The 23,835-nt window shown below is 38.4% G+C and overlaps 1 protein-coding gene across 13 annotated transcripts in view; it reads left to right on the top strand.

Annotated features, from left to right (window-relative positions):
- Foxp1 (forkhead box P1) overlaps window positions 1–23,835 on the top strand; it is a 471,410-nt gene that overhangs the window by 367,413 nt on the left and 80,162 nt on the right. For 11 of the 13 annotated variants that reach the window (XM_087181343.1, XM_087181341.1, XM_087181338.1 and 8 more), the window contains 4 exons: window positions 11,263–11,400; window positions 12,425–12,514; window positions 17,696–17,849; window positions 23,409–23,613. In XM_087181343.1, coding sequence (XP_087037469.1) covers window positions 11,263–11,400; window positions 12,425–12,514; window positions 17,696–17,849; window positions 23,409–23,613 — 587 coding nt within the window. Of the gene's footprint in view, window positions 1–105; window positions 253–11,262; window positions 11,401–12,424; window positions 12,515–17,695; window positions 17,850–23,408; window positions 23,614–23,835 lie in introns of those variants that run through there. The other 2 variants (XM_021266038.2, XM_021266033.2) reach the window with 2 other exon arrangements.

The following is a 23,835-nucleotide window of genomic DNA, read 5'->3' as shown; positions in this document are numbered from 1 at the left end:
CGCGGGCCGCGGAGCCCATTGTGTGGGGCGCGGCGCGGGGTGTTTAGAGGCGGGTTGTGATTGGTGGAGCAGGGCGGGGCGGGTGGGCGCGGCGCGGCGCGTCTCGCCAGCCCCGAGCCGAGCCGGAGCGCCCTGCGCGCGTGCAGTCCGCCCGCCCGCCGCCCGCCGCACGCCGAGCCCGCCGGACCCCAGCCCGGCCGCGCGCGCCCCAGCCCGGCTCCGCGCGCCAGGCGGCTACATGGAGAGTGTCAGGTTGGTCCCCCTCCGATTGCTCTTTGCCGTTTCGCTCTCCTCTCCCCGGGCTCCGCGGTGCCAGCTTCCTGGGGCCTCGCTGGGGAAAGCAGGAACGTCCAGGGTGCCTAAGTTGAGTCTTTAAATCCTCCTCATCCCCACCGTCACTGTTTACCAAGTTGTCTAGGAGTTGCGCCCTGGAGGGGAGTGAAGGAGTGGAAAGCGGGAGCACCAGGCCTGCGGGTCCTGGAGAGAGATTTACTCCCTTGCTCTCCAGCTCTCTTGCTCTTTCTCTCTCTTTTTTAAATGTTCATGGGTGGGGTACAGTTGAGAGTTGGAGGAAGTCCTGCTTGTGTGCTTCTCTCTATATCTGTTTCTTTTTTTCGTTTGCGATTCATTTGCTGCTGCTCCGGCGTGGGCCTTCTCGCGGCCACTTTGGTAAATCCCTCGCCATCACTCCATTCGGGGGACGATGTATCTGGGGCGTGATTTATGTCACTTCTAGAGCGTGTGAAAGATACAGGAGCCTTCAGTCTCAGTGTAACCCGTGGGGATGTTTCTTTGCTTCTGATAGTTTGTTGCTATATCTGTCTCGGCTATTTTCAGCTTGGCTGTTCAAATCCAAGGAGTTCACACACTGCAAAGAGGGAGGGAGAGGGAGACCAGCCCCATGCCATACCGGCCGGCCGGCCCAGAGGAGGTGAAGCACTTGGGCAGCTTGAGGGTCCTCAGCCTAGGTTCTGTTACCGTACTGTTTAATTAAGTAGTGAGCAGGACTTGGGTTTGGAAGTGCTGCCGACTGAGGAATTGCCATGGGGTGCTCCCATGTGAACCTGCATAGCTAACTCAACTGTCAGAACTGCGGGAGAGAAAGACGGTCAGTGGAAACGGGACTTTTTTTCCTTTATTCCAAAGTGTGTAGATGAGGAGGAGAGGACCTTTAGGAAGTGGGTGGTAAAGTTTTAGAGCAAAGTACATATAGGCTCTTCCTCTTTGAGATTAACTCTTTCAAGGCCTCCTGGTTATAACTAAAATATCTAATAATTTTTTGTTCTCATTCAAACAGACCAAGTGTTCTAATCAAGCCAATTTAAGAATGCAAATCACCTGATTTCCATAGATTCCAACATTCTGAAAGTGACACATTTAGGGGGGAAATTAAGCCTGATAACAGGAAATATGAATCATACTATCAGTGACTAATCTGCTTAAGAAAAAAATGAGTTACATGTATTTTATCATTAGGAAGTCAGTGTTAAGCCAATTTTTTAAAAGTTTAAAGCAAGTGACGTATTTATTTCAAAAGCAGACCTGCTCAGCTTTATTTGTTTGCAGTGGATTCTCCATACAATCAAAGGTGGTCTGTGTGATAAAGTGTTCAAGGTAGCAGCGTGTCAGTGTCAGACTCCAGCATTCTCACATTAAGATTCTAGTTTAGGATTTGATTTGTCACTGCTATTGTCGTGAAAAGAATACAAAGCTTTCTTGAATGTGAAGACTCATCACTAAGCAAACCAGAGGAAGACACATAGTCTCCTAATTGATACCCTTTGTATACATTGAAAAAAAAAAAGCCTATATGTATTTTATGTGCTTCTTTGTAGCTGCCTGACACATTTCACTGAAAACTGTGTAAAAATGAAACCAAAATACAGACTGCCTTCCCAGAGACACTGGCTGACTTACTCTAGGATGTGATAGAGCTGAACTGAAAACGGATTGGGCTGACACTTGATAATCAAAGTTGATTTATTGTTCATTAGTACTGCATTAGCCCTTTCAGGCAAGACAGTTATTTGTGTAGTGGCCTGTCAAGAGGGAGACTGCAAGCACCTGTCATTTCTTAGGCATGAGATAGGCAACCGAATATTAAAATGCTGCAAATAAAAATACATTTAACTAGGTAAAGGACTACACAGTCATCATTTTTTTCCTCAGAACAAAATAACATGAGTTAATATTTGTAAGGAAAGAAAATCTATTAAGAATTTTTTTAAACTCTTAAGAACCACTTATCGAATGAAAGTAATGGATTTTATATTTGCTTGTTTGCCTTAAAAAACTTTTCTCCTGCTCAGATTTGCAGCTTTTCTAACAAAAAGTTCATCAGTTAAGGAAATGAGAAACATATCATTTATTTAATCTGAATAATTGAAAGAAGGTACACTTCCCAGTTGTATATTTTTTAATGAACATATTTCATTAAATGAAACTTTTAAACATGGCTTGATTCTGTGAAAATGTGATGACATCATAAGTAAGCTATGATAATGTCAGATAATAATGTCAAGTGTACTTCTGCAACATGTTTCACTCTCTCGATTTTTTTCTTCCCTTCCCAAAAGGGAATGATCTCATGACGGATAATAGAAAACAACTTAAGTGTCAAAGGAAAACAAAATTGGTGAACTTTTGTCTGCAGCCATAGAAACATGGATTAACTCATATTTTTCCAGGGATGGAATGGAAACATTCTGTATGAGGATATATAGTGTATTGTCTTCTCTGAATTTTCATTTGACCTGGATTTTAGAGGCTGTGATCTTAATTAAATCTCAACTAGCTGAAATAATGCATCTAAAGGCATGCAGTGTTGCGTAACCTTGCTCCGTTGGTAAACCATAAATCATCAGAAAGCTTATGATAGGAATGGTTAGTTTGAAATTTTTTTTTGTTTGCAGTTAAATGTACCTTAAAAACAAAACCTTTACCATTGCTGCCTTGCAGTAGTGAACAGGAGCTGTCACTTGAAAGATAAACTCTTTTATGACACTGACCAGTTCTACAACTTTTCTGCCAGCCTCCACACGACTGTTAGATACAGTGGAATTAAAATCCAGATTAATTAAAAGCAATAAAATTCCAGATTTGTCTTGGCTAATGTGGCAAAATGTTGTTTGAATTACTATGTTTCTGGGACAATTGGGAGAAAATGTTGTGGCTAGCTTCTCAGCTTATCCTAAAATTTGAGTGAAATTTAAATTGTCAAAAAAGAAAAGTTGAAATTAATTTTATTATGTGGTTCAGTTGTGGATGAACATCACTAAAGAGAATCATAAAAGCATGCTCTTAGTAACTGAGCAAATACAGTGGCCATTTAGAATCCACTTCAAGTCCATCGCTATTTAGTGTCGAGGAATAGTGCAACAACAGTTGACCAGAGAAGGGTAAATATACATATACATTGTGTCCCACTGTATTACACGTGAAAATATGCATTCTATAACAAGGAGTTATAATCATTTATCCTTATTAACTGTTTAGGTTTTATAAATTCTAGGACTTTCAAAATCTGGGTTATTTTTAGTGCCTTTTAAATAAATGTTTTTAACTGCATATTTTGGTTTCTATAGATGCTTTTTTAGAAGCTGTCTACTTAGAACAATTGAGAAGACTATCTTGTGAGAGCTTGATTGTATACATCTTTGTACATAATATTTCGCATCAGACTAATAGTTATGTTGTTGAGCTGTGGATCTCTTGGGGCAAAGGAATTTAGCTTTATGTATACCTCACGGCTAAATTTGGGGATAATCATAACTCCAATAGGCTAAATATATCGTATAGTTAAAGATTTGTTTTTTGGAAAGCCAATACTGAATACTTATTTAGTCATTTCGAACTGTATACCCCCCTCCCCAAGGCCCTAAAAATAACATTCTGCCATCAGATTTTTTCTTTCATTAAAAAAAAAAAGAAGAAACACAGGTACCTCTTAGCTACGCAATCCTTTGCAGATTGTGGGGACTTGAATTTCCTGGGAAGAGTTAAACTGTGCCTCTACTTCTACATGATGGGAATAACCTTCTCTGAGTCCCTCTCAAACCTGGCAGTTGTTTGAAGAAAAATTCATTTAGAATGAGAAAAATGAATACATGCATTATGCTCCTTTTCCAAATCCTATTAAAAGCAACTAATCAATGAAGATGCAGGCTAAATGTTAGGGTGAGCTTTTTAGAATGTGTTGATATCATGTTTTAGTTTTTAAGCTTTATCTTGCCCTTAAATCTGAAACATCATTGTTCAAATAACTGAGAACAAGGTAAATCAACAACATCAAAAAGGTCGGCTTCTGTGATTTCTCAAGGGCTTGTTATTTTGTACTTCCCAATTCTATTTGATGTCTTGACAAAACAAGATGACACTGGGGAGAATACATTAAATTTTGATTTTTTTCATCTAACCTGTTATAGTTGTGGCAGCTTAATTTCTTTTACTTTTTTCTGAAGATAGCTTTTTGTTCAATTATTCTAATTGTCACACCACTTCATGAGGCGGGTCTTCACAGGTTTCCCATTTGCCTTGATTTTACTAGGCATTTTTTTAAAACATATTTTGACCTTTCACACGTAGGGAGCTTTTGGTTGAGCTTTATCTTCGTTAGAAATAAATCAATGAATGGTGAAATTGTCAAAGAAGCAACTGATGTTTTCTCATTAGAATCTCATTTGCACCCCTTAGCTTAACTGATATATAAGGTGAAGGTGTTGGAAATGGGCTTGAGAAACTGCACCAAGTTGAGAAACTTAAGTTGTAATTTTTTTAAAGTTACACCATAAGTAAGGCCTTATAAAACTTTAGAATGATTTAATTTTGGCTGGCTGCATGTTTAAATTCATTTATAACTTCCCTTCCCCCAGTAGCATGGAGAAAAATACATATTTGCACTTAAGCTCCCTATGTCACTTTTTATGCTAGTAAAAGCTTAAAGAAAGCAGAACTATAAATTTAATTTTTAGAAAAAAATATTTTTGGACAAAAGGTAAACAGTTTTCTTCATGTAGCAGTTAACAGTTGATCTAAAGCTGTAAGTTATCTTTCCTTATTTTAATTGTGCATATATCTCAAATAACAGTTGCTGATTGATAACAGTTGCTGACTTTCATTAATTTTTAATACTACCTCAATTTAAGAGAACTTATTTAGCCAAGGCCTTTTCCTTTTCATTTCAAGAGCTAAAGATCTGTGGGTAGGATCTTTTTGGAATTACTTTGTTGGAATGGTTCTCTATTTGTTGGATTTAAAAACTATTTGTTGTTGTTGTTAATAAAAATGTCATGGCACATTTGATTCATGTGCACTAAATTGTTCTCCATTCCACCTACAGGAGAAAGGTTAAGGAAAGAGGAGGCATTTTTCTTGATTTTAATAATAATAATTAGTTGCTAGGTTGAAAAGATCAGTGCTTATTGAGTGATTATTTTTATGTGTAGCTTCCATTGTTTCCTGTACTTAACAGTTGTTAATGGGAGAAGCAGTTTAATTTATGTAAACTTTACATTTTTATGCAAATGAAGCTGGTATTTATTAGAGCTAAAACAATTATGCCGGCAGTTAGTGGAGTAACCTTGTCTGCCTAGGAAATGTTAGAGGAGGGAGTTGAGGTTCCGCTCCTTCTACCGTAAACAAATATGAATTTATACCACTTTTTGAAATTTAAAGACAAAAGAGAAAGAACTCAGACAGCATTGCTGGAGATTGCTTATTAGGGTTGATAACCTGAAATAACTCCTGATTGGCAGGCAAGTCTTGGCCTTACAATTCTTCTTGAAAGAAAGATAGCCTTTCTTGATAGAATGTAATAAACAAAATGATAAAAAATGAAATGCTAATTGGGTTTTAAAGAGGTCTTTTTTTTCTCAGATTTTAATAGGTGGTTGTATTGTTACTGAAAGAACAGTTATGCTAATGACTGACTACTTAGATGATTTTGCATTAATATAATAACCATTACCTGCCTTAATGCTTTGTACAGTAATGTGGCAAAATAGCTAAGTCTAAAAGAGTTATACAAAAAGCAGAATTCCATAATGAAACAGAATTATACTTTCCGCATGAATAGCATGCTTTTTTTTTTAAGACTGAAATATTATGTCAGACATGTTTTTCCTTACCTCTATGATACAGCTACTTTGCATGGTACCTGGTTGGTTTTTAAAATTTTTTATTTTGTTAATACCGTGGAGAATAGAGAGATAGAAGCTTCCTAACTTTTATGTTTCCTGATATATCTGTTATATTCATTGGCTTATTAATTCTTAAAACTGCTATTTTTTTCGGAAGGTCAGTGCTAATGATGTTTAATTTTCCCTTAGTACTTCTGTATGATCATATAAAATCTGGCACAGTTCTATTTCTTTTCCTTTTTTTTTTCTTAGTAGAGCCATTTTCTTTGTTTGGTTTTGTTTTGACACTCTGGATCCTTCTAATTTAATTTGTTTTGCTCTTCTTATGCGATTAACTAGGTGACACTGCCTAACCTGATTAGTTATCACCCAAACACAGCCTGAAGTCCAGAAGGGAAGTGAGTTTACTGGGACATATAGGGAGTGAATGATCAAAGGTTAAGAATAGTTTTCAAATAAGTTTTTTGAAAATAAATTTAATGGAAATAAAGTAATGGTGAAATTGTGTTCTCTTAGTTGTGTTATGTGAGAGGTGATGATGTGCAAAATCTGTGTATATTTATACCGAGCAGTATTTAGTTGTAGTTAACTTGAGTATAAACCAAACTAGAAAAAAAAAATGAGAACATGTTATTTTCACTATTTATATTGAGCCATCTAGCCTCCCACCCAATTCCTTCAATTGTCTGTAGATTAGAAGGAAGTATTGTTTCTGTGAGTGTTTTTATTTGTTTGTTTACTTTTCACATTTCCCCCTCCCATTTCTTATCTTTTCCCCACTAGGGATAAAAGAAAATAATAACACATACCATTTAAATAGTTCTAAAGCTTTCAGATGATGGTAGCGTCATTTTGGAGGAAAACAAAACTACATCAGGAAGAACTGACACAGCAGTGCATGGGCTTTTAACAGCAGTCCTTAGTGCTCAGGACGCTCCCATTGCTGGTATTAGGCAGCAGCAGGCCCAAACTAGCACCCTTTGGATGGCCCAAGCACAGCTGTATTTCTGCCGTTCCCACAGGTTTCTGTGCACCTGGGATCAGCCACACCCAGTTGGTATCAGTCAACAGTGTATCATGAGGTGTATTTTTTTAATTCATGATTTCCTTTTGAAACTCAGCTAAAGAGTGTTAACTGTGTGTTTTTTAAATTCAGTTTTGTATGCTAGCATTCTTTAAATGTCTGCCAGAAGTTTAATTTGAATTTCTGATCCCCGAAGGCAGCTAGACAGAATCATTCTACTTCTTCATAAATTGCCTTCTATGATTCATTGTTAACTCATAAAACATACTCATTTCTATATACTCAAACAGTTAAGGTAGTTACAGTATCGGGGATGTAATTCTTTTTTCCCTTATATTGAAATTGTCTTATGAGAAAGAAATCAAGAATTAGCTTGAACTCGCAGGGAAGGCATGAGCCCTGTAGCTACACAAAACATCTGAAATGAATATTTTTTATCCCAAGGAAGGTGAAGTAGATGGCATGGGATTGTGGTGGTGGTGGGGGTTCCTTTTCACTGAATACTCTCAAAGAGGGGCTCATAAATATTAGACTGCTGTAGTTAAAAACTCACATGACTGTTTTAAATACTATTGATTTAAACCACTGGCTAGATTTTATGAATCAAAGTGTAATTTCTAAGCTTCGGCCATATTTCTCAATGCTAAAACACTCTCTCTTGTGTGCCTTTAGCCGCTTTCCAGACATTCAACACAGGATTAAATGATAGTAGTTACAGTGATCAATAGGTTAAGAATGCTACAATCACTCTTGCCACTAATGACCTCAGTAGTAATGGGCAATAAAGTGTGGGCTGTAATAGCCCGTTGCTGGTACTGCATGCCCTTTGATTCCTAGTATTAGTAGGGACTAGCTACATGAGAAAGTTGGACGCTGGGAATTAAGGGAGTGGATATATAGGCTATAATTCTTAACTATTTAAAGCCTTAAACCCTGTTCCAGTCTCCACCCTCCTCCTTCTACTTCACCATGGTTTCTGGTTCATTTGAATATGTTTGTTAAGGCTTTCCATAACCTCTTTTCCTGACATTTTGGAGCAGAAACTTTGGTGAAATCTCAGTTTTATTGCATTTATAAATTAAGCTTGAGCCCACTTTGGGGGCTCAGAGCTAAGTAGTGTGAAAATGTGGTTTCAGATAGTAAAAGCAAAGTTCAGGCCATCAGGATATAATGGCCCACTTCTGATTATTCAGATAATCAGCCAGTTTGGAGGAGGCTCCTTTCTCCCCTTGAGCTGTGTCTGCTGCTTGGAGCATTTTATTACTCATGAGCACCTCCATCACAGTGTCCATGGGGAAAAAGCAGAAGAGACCCAAGTTTGTTCTACTGCTCTGTTGCACAACTGCACAAAAAACCAAAAAAATAACTGTGGAAAAAGGAGATGTAAACCATTGGCTGTCTATAAGAGTTTAAAATTATCTGTGTATATCAGTCCTTTCCCTGATGCCCTTATTTTATTGACAGTCAAAAGCCAATAATGTTTCTCATTTAATAAGATACAAATTTACCAGAGTTTTTAAAAATTAAAATGATATATGTATATGTGTGTGTGTGTGTAAAGTAATATAAATCCAACCAAATATTTTTGAGGTATAATTTACATACTGTAAAATACACTTTTTTAAATGTATAGTTGGATTCTGAGTTTTGACAGTTTTATGCTTGTACATCTGTGTGACTACGTTTTTCAAAATGCGGGCTTTTTCGTCACCCCTAAAAGTTCACAATTGTGTTCCTTTCTAACATAAGACTTCTGTAGCTCTTTAAAAAACTATGGTAGGGATCATTTCTTTGCTGATTTCTCCTAAAACTCTGTTAAGTTCATGTTCATTACCAGTTTAGATTTTACACCACCCTGTTCCTGTCTGTCTTCCTATTCATCACCATCAGAAATTTGGCTCAAGAATATTTATATTGTACATCATCCAAGAAATGCAGAGGAAAAAAGAAACCTTAAACATGGTGCTTTTGTTTGCTTAATCAAACCTCCCCAAATGATGATGCAACTCTCAAGGAAAAGTAAACTTCTATTGTGATATGTTGGCTTTAGCAGCTCAAAAGATAGTGATTGGCATCTAACAAACACATACTTAAAAATTCAAAGTTTCTCTATTAAGACACAGTTGGGCAGTTGGAATTAATTTGTAGATGGTTAGATGTTTTGATAATGTCTTCTTGGCGTTTGCCCTAGACTGAATGGAAGTGCACTGTTCCAATCATTGATGATATTTTATGCTGCAAATTATCTTTTTAAAAGGATAATTTATCCATTCATATACATCTGTCCCTTTTTACATATAAAAAAATACTCCGACATGCCCATCTGTTTTAAATTACAGTGTATCTACATCTACACTTAAAAAGCCACTGCAAAAGGAAGAATTCATGGGTGACCTTCCAGAGTTAGGTTAATGAAATTTTTTGAATGTTCTACCTAGTGTTTTCTAAACATGTGAAACTTGCACATCAACATCCTTACACACAAAATACACCCACAACAACCATGGAGAATGTTCACTGTACATGAATCTGACCTTCAGGAAGCATTTTTAGTTCATCAAAATTAGTGATGCTGAGAAATCGGGACATCAGTGCATAATGACTGTGAAATTAGGAATGAGAACTCGCTATGCAAATGACAGGACAAATCATGTGAAAAAGTCAAGATAAACTGCATATTAAGACATTATGTTACATAAAATTAATACTGCATTTCTCCCTTTTGCTTACTGTTCCCCTGAAAGATTTTTTAATTCTTTTATCTTCTGATCAGCTATTGTCTGCCGAATTTTTTTTTTTTAAGTGGCACACAGGCAAAGTGCAAAACATGTTATTACCTTTTATTGTAATACATGAGATGACAGCAGATCCTTTTTAACAAAGTATATCCTTTACTCCTTCTAGCTTCTTGCTGTCACATGTTTGATTAGAAACCAAAGAAAAGTAAGATGCTTAAATATTACTCTGAGAAGACATACAGATTTTGTCTTTTCTTTCATTGTTTTTTCTTTCCTTATCTTTTTATTTGGGGGGTGATTTTTCATAAAATAGTCTTCTTGCATTACGGGGACTGACAAAATGGTTCTCATGTAGTCTGCAAATTAAACACAAGTGCAGTGATTATTTTGAATAGCTAAATTACATTCTAGAAAGCTTGCAGAATTCATAGCATTGTCATTAGGTATCCGCTTGAATACAATTTGTGTAACCTTGGCCAAGACAGCCTGTCATTTTAATGTCAGTGTTTTATCTGAACAAGACATCATCCTTTCAGATACAGTGTGCAGGTTCCTTGCAAAGATGCCCGTGCAGAAACGTGTTAACAGTTGCAAATATGAAATGCTATCAAGTTCATCACTGTAGCTGTTTGTCACCGAAATGTCATGGAAAGCGGCTTTTAATGGTATCGCACATAATATGAAAGAATTGAGACATCTGTGTGCTGGGCCAATAAGGAAGGGTAAAAGGCGTCATATGAAGGGTCTATGTTTTAAGTTCAAAGGTGCATCCAGGGTCCCCTCACACAACACTAAGATTCATTGATTGTTCTTCAAATCACTGTACACAGTGGAAGTGGGCCATATTAGCTCCACCTTCAGAGCTATTGGCTCCCATTTACATTCAAGTTTGGGTTAACTTCTCACAGCTCATTCAACCAAAGACTTGTTCCTAATAAGAAATTAAAATTGCTATATCCTTAAATCTAGATAGCATTTATTAAGTATTTCTTAATACTTAATAAAGCAGACCTCCTGGTCTCCTTGCAAGACTGCTTGGACTCTCAGTCAGGGCTGCAGGATTTTCTTTTATTTTTCTTTATGTGAAATAAGCTTGAGGGTTTGAGTTGTAGATCAGTGGTAGTCCATTTGCCTAGCATGGGTAAGGGCCTGGGTTCGATTTCCAACACCTCAAAATAATAGTAATAATAATCTCCATAATAGATGACATAGGATTTGTCTCTCCATCCCCTGTGGATAAATGCATTTTGCATGGGAAATTGATTAATTCTTTAAGCAAGGTAATGGCAGCCAGTCTGTGAACCTAGAAGGTTTCATGCTTATGGTTTTCTGGCTTCCTATTGATCTTTCACTAACATTCTAGGTTCCCGTGTCAGTGGCTATGATGACACCTCAAGTTATCACTCCCCAGCAAATGCAGCAGATCCTCCAGCAACAAGTGCTGAGCCCTCAGCAGCTCCAGGTTCTCCTCCAGCAGCAGCAGGCCCTCATGCTTCAACAGGTAATTGTCCTTTTTCTTCCTCCTGCCCCCCCAGAACCCAGGTCCTTAGGTCTCCATTCACAATCCCCCTCCACCTGAGCTGCTGCTTTGCCATTGAAGAGCCAGTTATCTGGGCAGGGTGAGCAGGGAAAAACACAGTCCAGTCTCCACTTATGGATTGCATTTCATCCCTGAAGGGTGGGAGCCTGCCTCCCAGAGTGGCCAGAGTTTGGCCCCAGAGAGCACCCAACGGACTGAGATTAGCACTGTAATTGGACTTGGTAGAAAAAGATCTCTTAGGCTTACGTGGCTTTACACTCTTTTATTTGGTAAGCCCAGAGGCTTCTAAATGGTGTGAATCAAAGCAAAACGAGGAGCACGTTGGGAGCAGGTTTAACTATGACAGCTCTTGAAGTCCCCATTTCAACTCAGAAGCTTACAAAATTTTTTTTTTCCTTAACATAAAACAGCATTTTTGACTTTGGTTAATTTTAAGGTGCAGAGTTGACTTTCCTTCTTCAGTATATGTTCATGTTGTAATAAACTTCTAGGTGTCATTGTACCTCTGGGACCAAATATTCAGACTTGGTCACAAGAACCCACCCAATGAGATTTTGAGTACTGTGACAGGGGACAGAGGGGACAGGAAGCTGAGGAGCTCCCAACACTGTGCACACACTGCCCAGCATTCTCCACTGCCCACCACTCATCGCTTAGGCAGCACATAGTGGAGATTCACCAGACTCTCTCAGCCAGGGCATTTCAGCTTTGTTGTACAATCAAAGGTCATTCCTTGCCTTATTTTAATTAGTTTGTGTAGAAAATGGTATGTTTTTCATCAGTTCATTTTAGAGATTACTTCTCAAACAATAATGGCAAGAATAGTCAGTGTGTGTGGAATTTATTGTTGAGTTTCAAACTAAAGGTCAGGCCATTACAGATAAAAGGATGCTATTTTTCAAATCACAGTTTGTATATGGCACCAAAAGGGACAGTGGATCGGCGCTGCCCTTGGTTACTTACTGTCCTCTCTTTTCTTTTGTAGCAGCAGCTTCAAGAGTTTTATAAAAAACAACAGGAACAGTTGCAGCTTCAACTTTTACAACAACAACATGCTGGAAAACAGCCTAAAGAGGTACCGACAATACATATTTTACTTTCAAACCACAGATCCCAGAGGACTATCTAGTGGCTATTAAACTGTCATTCATCTTTTAAATGATTGCACAACTGAGCTGACTCTATCGGTTCTCAGCTTTCAAACCAAGAGTTATTGTCCTGTTTTCTCTCAGATTTTTCTGGGTTCCATTTGCTCGCTGCCACATATTTTATACCATCATTGCATGTTTACCTGTGTGAGGGGTGCATGCGAGACCATGAGCAGAACATACTGGGCCCGTGCTATGCCAGTGCCACTGAGGGCCAGGATGGAACTGGGGGGAGGAAATAGTCTCAGTAAAATTTTACTGGGGTACCCACATAATTTTTTTCTATCCCAGAGAGTTTGGGCATGTGGTGATGGCTTTTTCCATTGAAAGAATAGCCTTTCTCCTGTTGTACGAACAAGAGACGATTACACATCCCCATCCACTGTTACTCAGCTTCTTTCTACAAGTTGTAGCTATGGCCATTGCTAAAGGGATGCATTAGACAGCATGAGTTAAAATTAGGGGACAACCTGGCTTGCGTCATTTGTATTTTTCTGGGAAAAACTAGTACACTTTAGTAGCTTCTCTTTACTCAGTACTTTGTAGTGTTCGTAAGTCACTGCATTCTGCCACACCACCCAACTAGGCAACAGTATGAGTCCCTTACCTGATGAAGCCTCCCCAGGGGCTTCCATCTCACCTTCTGTTCAGTACCATGTGGGTGAGGCTCCCCTTCCTGTGAGTACCCACATGCTTGCATACATTACGGTGCCTGTCCTCCAGTCCAGAGTTCTCACATTTATAATTCTATAAGCTCCCCATCCACTCTTTCATGGCTTCTTCACTAGCCCTAAGCAGTTAGCCACTTTGTTTCTTGAAGCTGTCTCTCTGTGTGTCTTTCCATGTCCCTATCCCTCACATGAGTGGGGATGCTGGGCAGAGCTAATTTTACCATTGAGGTGTGACCCAGACTTTCTCCCTGGTCTGGCTCCTCGCTTCATACAAACTGGGCCCATTTCTGTGCTCTGCCAAGTTTTCACCCTGGAGTCCTGTTTAACAGCCTGCCTGTAAACCCCTGCAGAGTAGGGGCAGTTTTGGGGTGAAAGAGAGGAGGGGTTTTAATGAAAATGCTGACACAACCTTAAGTACAGTGGTGCGCTACCACCGGGTGCTGCTATAATAAAAAAGGGAACAGATTAAAAAGTGTCTAAAATGTAAATCTAAAGGACTAACAGTAATTAAAATGGAAATGGCACAGGGAGGGAAGGCATGTAATTGTGAGATATCACTGTGCAGAAGGCTCTCAGCTTTGTTTTGCTGGCTGTTTTTCTAATTCAGCAGGGCTTACTCATCAGTGGCAGTTCAATGCACGTTAATGACTCTGGGATTGCAGGCATCACTCTGGACAAAGAAATGATTATTGTGCGGTCAAAAGAAGTTCAAAGACAAGAAGGGAATTTCAGTTTTTTTCCTTAGAGATCCACATTCAAGAGCATATAAATTAAGCCAAATGTTAAAAACCACAGTCTGAAAGCTGACTTCAAAGTCACAACTCTCTAATTAATGAACTGCGAGCTTCAGTTTGGACAAGTTGTGGTTTGATGCGCCCATAAATCAACATGACAGGCCTGTTTCACAGTCTCAGACAGTGCTTGTCATTGAGTCACATCAGATGTAAACACAGCAGAAAAAAGAAGGGATATGAAGGAGGTGCAATTGATCAACAGAATTGGTAAAAACCCACTTTTGAAGCACATTATGCATGATCACAGGAAATGGTTACAGCCTCAAGAGGTTTCCCCTTCTGCTGTTGCTTTTTTGAATCAGATTTCTAACAGCCTTCAAAAGGGAGAATAAGAATTATGGAGTTTCTCCCCTGTGGCTTGCAGGCAATAACCCCCTGTTGTTATTTTGTGCTTCTTTCTTTTCAAAGGCATCAAAATTTAGTTTTTTTAAGATCTTTAACTCTATATTTGAAGACAAACAAAAAAGGGCTGCCACTGTCATTCTTATCAGTTACCAGGGATTGTGTTTTTCCTTTCTATTGCCACTTCTTATTAACCTCTTATTTGGTCTGTTAGACATAGTTTGGAATGCACGTCTGCACGCTGGGAGAACATGAAAGTTCAGATGAGCTCCAAGGGCTGATAAAGAAATGTGAAGGGGAAAGTTACACAGCAAAAAGAAGGATAAAAGTTAACTCTCCCAAATTGCTGCTGTCAGGAAGGGGAGCACAGAGATGATGCCAGTGTCTGAATTTTGGACAAGAGTGTGGGCAAAGAGAATACTTGGTGTCTGCAGGAGGAGAGGGCAAGACATTGTAGCAGCAGTTTTAGCATGTCTAGGGGTCCACATCTTTGTCATCTGTTCCTCGGGCCCAGGTAACCCAGGATATCCCTAGAGGGAAGCGGACCACTAGGTCTCCTTGGATTTCACTAAGTATTTATGGTACCAGTGGGTTGGCCCAGACCTGTTGTTAACAGTGGTTGTATGCTCAAATGAAATGGAGTCACATGGAGACATCTTCAGGATGTAGCCCAGGGATTATGATTTTAACAAGGTTCAAACTTGGACTCTGACAGATGGAACAAGTATATTAATTTACTGAATCCCTAGTCACTAGTGGCTAATTATTTGTGTCATCAGTTTTTTCCTCCCTTCTTTTTACCCTGTTTTCATTACTTCTGTAATACGACACTAGACCCTTGGCCAGTGCAGTGTACCTTTATTGTCTTTTTGCCTAAAGTTGTCTTGAGATGTTTCGGTGGGAAAGTTTGGCTCCACATTGGGTAAGACATAGGACCTCCCTTAGAAGACAGATGTTTATTGGTAGGGTGGAAGTTGTAACCCAAAACAACCATTGAAGCAATTGCTCCTTCATATTGGGTGGAGAGTGGTATGAAAAATAGACAGCAGAATTGATTTTGAATCACGCTACCAAAAAAAAAAAAATGCCATCCTGTGCGGGTGAAGTAGGCTAAGTTGATTGTTTTAAAAGAGCCGTTTGTCCTGGGCAGTTATGACAGTTTATGTTAGGCAGTAGGGAGTAGCCAAAGAAAGGAAAACAGACCTTTGACTGCAGCACTAGGGAGGGGATCCTAAATGCAGGGTTTATCAGGGCATTTTAGCATTTTAACACTGACTACTGACCTGTCAGGAGACTGTGTGGAGACCTTTTTTGTATGCATTCAATTGTGAGAAGTAAACAAATGGACTGGTATCCTGTGTTTGGTAACTGGGTGGGGAGCACAGTTTGGCAACCAGTGTTGCTTTTAAATTCTTTCTTTGGACAATGGGCCTTGTATACTTTTATATCCTGGCTTTTCAAATGTGGACAGCTTTCATGAGCTTTTCCTAGGGATGACCACAGAGACAACAGAAAAGGCATCAGTCATTTTATATAAATACACAATTTTTAAACATTTCATTTACAGTAAGGCAGGAAGTATCCTCCCCAAAACCTCCAAGCCCCCATCATATTCTACTTCAAGAAGAGCTAATCCCCGATCTTTTATTATGTTGATTTTTTTTCTTCTTCCTTACCTTTTTTATTATTTTGAGTTAATATGTGTTGAATAAGTGAAAAAATCATTTTGACATGAATATAACTATCACTGGGTTTTACATTAATGTGATAACTTGGGAAGGGGTGAAAACAATTGGATCATTTTATGCATGCTGTTCTTAAAATGAAAACACTGGTTTTTCATTTAAATTTATTTAAATTTTTGTTGTTAGTGGTATAGAATTTGTTTTTTGGAGTGAAACTCAATTAACTTTCTCAGTGGCATGGTAGTAAGTCTGAAATTGGTTGCTAATATGAGAATGATGGTTTTTACTGTAAAATAAACTACATGGAGACCGAAAGGAAACCACCATTTTTCTCTTCCTTTGAACTTTGCATCAGAAGGTCTTGGTATACATACCATTTTATGGATGTATCAGATCAAGGTCATGCGTTAAGTTAAGTGAATGCAGTTGTTGTTAAAGTATAGTTATTAACCAGAAGAACACACATGCACTGAAAGGGCTGGGGATTCTTTTTAGTTCTAAAAGTCTCTGATCATCTTAAAAATTATATCCAGAATTAGGGAGACTTTCTTCTTTTCTTGAGGAATCTTCTTTTTGGTTTCAGTTTGGGAAGAGTTAATTTTCCTTTCTAATTGTTAACTATAATGTGGCCAAGACCTCCACCTCGATATGATTCCTAGCAGATTAAGGATATTAGATAATTTCCTTCTATTTATTGTACTACTGCACTGTATTATCTTTCTATCACTCAGATAATTACTGAGGAAATCTACATTAATTTTTTTTGGCTGCAGCAAGGCCTGCTAAACACAGGAATGATGTATTGATGTTTTACACAACAAAAGTTTTCCTTCTGTCATTATCCAATCAACAACAAGATATTTATCATATGGTAAAGCCCCTTCTTTTCAAGAACAAAGCTGGCCAGGGAAGGAGGACCAGCAGGCAAACCTAGGGGTTTCTGAGTCTAAAGCCAAGTTAAGGCATCTGAAGCTTAGAGTCTCTCGTTCACATTAAACACTCACAGTTGAGTGTGATGTTGTTTGCTAAATTATGAATGTGTGTAATTAAAATCTAGTGGCTGTTTCTATGAAAGATTTACAATGTTATTTCATCATTTGTCATGGCTAATTAACAATATTAGATGAAGTTTTTCTTCTTCAAAGGTCTGATTTTTTCTCATTTATTTATGTCAGATGTGATAAACAGAGTAGTTAAAGGCTCCTGCTGGTGCAGACCTGGAGGGAGGCACTTCCTTCTTTTACACCTCAAAGGTCCAGGGTTCAAATCCCTCCAGACCAGAGTGATGTGGTCTTCTCTCTAGTGTGAATAATTAAGGATTTCAAAGTCTCTAAGTTCACACATTGACTACTAAAGGCAGGCTTTTGCAACTATAGAGAAAGCCAGCTCCATGGAGGAAGTCTTTTCCTATGACAGCAGGCAGCAGAAAGGTAAATCTACTTCCCTTCAGGGGTGTTGTGTTCCTGTCCCTTTCAAGCCTTAACATTAAGCAGTCCACATCTTGCTCTAGTGACCAGTGTCAGTATTGGATGATGATGGTGAGTCATGAAGCCTGCATACTTTTAACCTTCCTTGGGAAGTAGCCGTCTCATTTTTGTTCTCTGGCTCTCTTCCAGCAACAGCAGGTGGCTACCCAGCAGTTGGCTTTTCAGCAGCAACTCTTACAAATGCAGCAGCTACAGCAACAGCACCTCCTGTCTTTGCAGCGCCAAGGCCTCCTAACCATTCAGCCTGGGCAGCCTGCCCTTCCCCTTCAACCTCTCCCACAAGGTATGTACTAGTCATGCAGAAAGCAGCTTTGGGAAGACTTTGGGCAAAGGGGTAGGGTGTTGCTTAGCCCATACCAGCCAATCATCCAGGAAATTGTCCATTCAAAACATACATGTAAGAACTGTAACAAAAAAGCTGAGCTAAGTAATGATGGGCCCTTGTAAAAGTTCAATTGCTTGTTGCCAGAATGTGGAGGGAGGGAGTATAGACGTTTCCCCGTATCAGAGTGCACCCAGGGCTGCACAGTTTGGGAGGAAGAGGACCAAATGCTACCTTGTACTCCCTGAACATTTTAATGGAATCTTAGAGCATTACAGTTTGGAACCACAAAGGAATTTTCTGGAAGGCTATTAGCCATTGTAAGACATTTTGTATCATGTAACTTGTTCTGTTTTAAATGTTAGCAGTGTTCTTTATAAAAATGCCATTTTTTAAAAATCTAGGGATAAATACAGGTTTATTTTTCTGTAAATGATGAAAACCATTCTCTTTCTGTTACAAAACCCAAGGTTATCTTTTGTCTTTCTTTCTTTTGTTTTTTTCTTTCTTTTTACAGTGCTGTGTTGATTTTTTGAGTTAGTTGTGCACTCATCAGAGCAGGTTACCATTTCTATTTCCTGTTCTTCTTCACAAATGGGGATTCCCTGAAAAGGAATGAGATTTCACAGATTTCATGAATTCCTTTTGAAAATCCACTGCTATTGTATCCCAAGGGTGTTGGATGTCAAAACAAAGGGAAACTCTAGGTGTTTTTAGGATATCCTCTCAGTTTAAGCAACTGTGACTTTTGCACTTACATGAAAGCAGATGTATTATTCAGAACTAGAAAAGGAGGGAAAAAGACAGACAGGAAGAAGTGTCACACTTACATTTTAAAAGATATTTCCTAGTCCCATGTAGTTAACCCTCCATTATCTATGACTTCTGTATTTGCAGATTCAACCAACCATGGATTGAAAATATTTGGTTAAAAAAATCCATCTCTACTATATTTATACAGACATTTTTCTTGTCATTGAGTATACCCTTAATACATTATAACAACTATTTACATCATATTAGGCACGTTAAATAATGAAGAGGTGATTTAAAGTACATAGGAGGATGTACATAGGTGGCAGATAAATACCACACCCATTTATATATCCAAAGCACTTGAGCATCCTTGGATCTTGTTATTGGAGAGAGTGGTCCCACCGATACCAAAAGACGACTGGGTCTACATGTTACCATAAATTTCAGTTGCTTGCTCAATGCTTGTGGTCTTTTTGGCTCTAGGGTTTTGGATGTATGTGGCTATGAGCCTTAATGGCAGGTAGCAATAGTTAAGGGTGTCTTGATTTAGGTGCCACCTGAAGAAGGTTGAAAATGGGGAGCTTCCTCCTTGTTACTTAAAGCATGGGTCATTTGTCAACTAACTTGTGTCAAGTGGAGCAGGTGAGGAGGCGTGTCTGCATAAATCTCCTCTCTTGAGTCAACTACACCCAACTTTGGTCCCCCACTGGGGTTTGTGTTTTGTGTTCGCTTTCAGTGTTGCCACCAAATCTGTTACCTCCTTCAACTTCTCACTTGACCCTCCATATCTTTCTGCCATGACAGCTCAGCTACTTGGTACATGATCAGTATCTCCTCCACTGCTGTCAAAATAAAAGATTTGATAACTAATCAACATAAAAGGAAAAGGAGGGACACATCGGCAAATACATTTTGAGTTTTTGCAATGTTATAATGTGAATTAATTACACCTTCTGGTTTATTGTTGTACACGTGGCAGGCTCTTCTGACACATCTGCTAAACTCAAAGCTTCACCCTCTCTCATCTTTTCCCACCGTTCCTGTACTATTAAGTTTGCTAAGGTTCATTGTTAAGATACATCAGTTAAGCTGCCCAAAAGAGGGCAATTGGGCAGTGACAAGACAAGCTCATATGTAATGTGAAAGAAATGAATGTGGTGATGCATGAAGTGTAATCTCTGCCGTAACATATCAGAGACACTGGTAGGTAATTCACTAGTCATGGCATTGATTGATATGCTTAGCTACCTGCTGTAACTATTAGCCCCTGCAACATTAGGAAAAAGCATATTTAAAATCTGAGTGATGTCTGCATGTGTGTCCAAGATGGCATAAGTGTCAGTGTAAATATTTCTGAAGTCAAGCATTTGTAGTAAAGGGAACCACTTGGTTATTGCCATCTCTTTGGAATCAGGATGGTTTTCTTTCCCCTAACCCTTCATCCAAAGTGGCTTGAGAATTCAGTTGTGTTGGACGACAGCACAATTCTTTTTTATCAGAGAGATGATGGCTTAAAACTGATGTCATTACGAGGTTTAAATCAACTTTCTGCTTGCTTGAACATGGTCACCTGGGTACCGATGTACAAGGACAAAAAAAGGTTGATCAACTCTGTCTTTGAGCCAGTGATACCTGAGGTTATAAAATTGAATTCCACGAACAGTAATCTGTCAACTGTCCCCACAACATGCATTTTTTACACCCATGCCTGCATTTTCTTTTATAATGAAGGAATCAGTTGTCCTGAAAACAGAAATGTAGCAAGGCACAGGGATTATGTGTTTAAGGTGCTGGTAATGCTCACTTCATAATAAAATCATCAAAATGGTTTTACATGCCTGTTCATGGCCTTGCTAAGTTACTTTAAACCCGTGTGTAAATGCCAAACTATGGGAATACAGAGTGATATTTTAAAGACCCCTTTTTTTTTCTTTTCTGAAGGTTTTATATTATGAAATGGAGAGATAATTTTTATTGTTTTTACTATTGTAGGGCCTTCTCTCTGTTTTGCATAATCAGCATATTTATTTTCACCCTGGTCTCTTTCATCATCTGATTCTCCATAGAACCATTAATTTCATCCAGAAGTATTCTTTCACTGTCATTCTGACCTTTTAATTTTCAAAAATGTAAACTATAGGTGGGTAAAAATTACATGCTTGTTATGTACCTACTAATGGATTTGTTTAGCTTGGTATTGTTTTGATGCTACCATTTTGGAAGAAATGCATGCTTTCTAGAAATTGGATATCCATTTAGTCTGATGAGTTACTAGTTTACTTTTCTGTCTTAATTCTGTCATGAGATCTTGGCTGTCCAGTTCCATCATCCTTTGGTAGGTAGCAGGAGTAATTTGACCGTGTTTCAGTTAAAATCTGATGAGAATGTTCTTAAATGTAATTACCACATTGAGATTTGACCCAAAAATATCAATGATTTTACTCAGTGAGTTACTAATTTTGCCAGCCTATTAGAATGAAAAGAAAGGAGAGGAGCTTTGGTATACTCTAGGTGTAAAAAGTGGTAAATGCACTTATCTTTGTCTTAATTTGCTGGGTAAACAGTATACTTTTGAAGTAGCCTCAAAGTTCTGCTCTTTTCAGAGGGAAAGTGTTCGTGTCGTTCTTAGAACAATGTCCTTCCCATGCAGCTGGCCCAGAAATCAATTAGTTTGAGTTGAAAACTTGGTGGTTTATTCTTTCCGTGTGTTTACACAGTAGAAAATAAAAATAGGTGTTGATTTGTGTGGTTTTATAGCATTGTGCTGATAGGCCTGTTTGCTGTTGTTTCCACTTGGTAAACAGTGGTCTGGGGGTCAGCCGAACTCACAGGTAATTGTCAGTGTACAAGGCACAGTGGCAGGCCCTCTTGCTACAGGTGCATCCCACCTGTCACTTTGAAAGCTTCGGGAAAATAATAGCCCAGATGTAGCAAAACCGGACATGGGATTGTGTAGTGACCTTTCCCGTTGTTTAATTTGCCTCCAAGGTTTTAATTTCAGGGGACAAGTAATAATTGAATATGTCTAATAACTGAATGCTCATTTGGGACAAAATCCATCAAAATATAATTGGCATTTGATTTTTACGAAGGGAGAAGAAAACTGACTGACTTGGCTGTCGAAGATGCATTCTAAGAATATCTGACCACTTAATCTATCATTTGATACCTGCTTTATAATATATATTAATTGCAAACACTTGAGCATTTGAACATTTTTGTGGAGAGCCTTTAGGAGAGACCAACTGTTTTTGTTAATGCGCCTTGCAGAAAGGCGGGAAGGTTATTGGTCTGCTGTGCAATAATTTACTCCTCTTTGATATGCAAACGATCCACGGTGAATATAAAAAAATCCTATCAGACTCATTTCACAGTTCTTAACCACTCGGATTCTCTGGAGTCCATCGCCTCATTAGACCAGTGCTCTCCAATGCTGGCATAATTAAAATCTTTAACAGTTTAGCAAAGTAAAGATGTTTGGCTGATCACGTTGAGATGATTATCTATCTATTGTATTCTAAATGACAAAAATAAATTAAATTTAGACCTTGGCATTTTTTATTATGTGTTTCAAATGGATATAATGCACACAGCCTTCTTTTTTAATTCAATACCTTCGGTTTGGTAAGAAACATGCCTGTTTCGGCTGCTTGCTGCTGTACACAAAGAAAATGGCAGGCTTTCTAGAATAACTGTGTTGCAGTTAATTGCAACAACAAACTGCAATCTAGATGACCTTTCTAATGTGAAATTGCTTTATAAGATACAGGGTGTGTGGAAGCTGCTGCTGTTGTTAGTTGCAATTCAGAACCTTTTTTCTTTGATGCATGTATGTATTAGAATATGCATTGAAGTAGGATTTGGAAATCTTGGGCTATCAAAACATGCTGCCAGGATAAAGACTGAGAGGCCCATAGTAGTGAGATTAACATAGTGATTATATTTCTTCTGTAAAAAAAAAAAGGTGATACCCACTTTTTAAAACCTATGTCCATTTTTACTCCTTTAAACAACAAGAGACTTTTATTACTCCAAGTTTATTTTACTTTTTCATTTTATTCTGCAATGGTTCATTAGCATTGATCTAAGAAATGACAGTAATAATAGTGTTACTTGTATAAAAAGTTATACAGTTTCTCAGTAGACACATCCATCAATTAAGCATGTGGTGCTAGAAACCAAAATTAATGAGGAAGATAGGTGTGTTAATGAAATAATCATAGTATAATCAATTTGACTGTTCAAAGTTGAAAAGCATTTCAGGAAGACGGTATGAATTCATAATTTATGTCTAAAAGTGATTAATAAAAACTATATTTAATAACAAAGCTATTTGTCATCATTTAAGACTTAAGCACAAAAATTATTCATTTTGTGGTTCATGTTGTCATAAGAATATAGTAGAACAAATTTATTTTGAGCCTTTCTTTGTGTCTAAAAATAAAGTAACATCTCTGGTTTTTTTCTAAACTTGAGAAACAGCATTTTAGATGGATGGAGGCATACTTTTGCAAAATAATTGTGTTTTGAATCCTTTTCATGGGTGTCTGTTATGTGTGATGAGGGCACTTCAGCTCAGCTGCTCAGTAGGAGGACACACTTATTACTACCGTATTTGCCTTGGTCAGGAGGGGGAAAAAACTGCACACACCAAAAAAAACCCCTAACACTAGGCTTTGTTTACTGACTCTTTGATTTAATTACTGTTTGAAGAGGATGGAATTAGCTGTTAATTGATTTAATTATCCAATTTGTTTGTTTCAGGCATGATTCCAACAGAACTGCAGCAGCTCTGGAAAGAAGTGACAAGTGCTCATAGTGCGGAAGAAACTACAGGCAACAATCACAGCAGTTTGGATCTGACCACAACATGTGTGTCTTCCTCTGCACCTTCCAAGACCTCCTTGATAATGAACCCACATGCCTCTACCAATGGACAACTGTCAGTCCACACTCCCAAGAGGGAAAGGTAGGGATGAGCCTTGGCCATGTGTCCAGCATCCATTGCTGTCTTTCACCAGGGAGGGGCTGGTGGCCTTGCCTGGGCATATCTCAGTGATTCCAAATTGGATTAATGTGACTCCAGTATGCATATAATTATTTTCAAACATATTCCGTATGGTTTTTGTGCAAAGCATCTAATTATTTTCACCTTTTGAAAGTGCATGGAATTAGCACCTTTATAGATCTC

This window comes from Heterocephalus glaber, unplaced genomic scaffold, assembly GCF_053883595.1.
Source record: "Heterocephalus glaber isolate CG9 unplaced genomic scaffold, H.glaber_assembly_v1.0 deba00001472, whole genome shotgun sequence".
NCBI lineage: Eukaryota > Metazoa > Chordata > Mammalia > Rodentia > Bathyergidae > Heterocephalus > Heterocephalus glaber.
The sequence above is the reverse complement of the archived record's forward strand: the minus strand, read 5'-3'. Positions and strand labels throughout refer to the sequence as shown.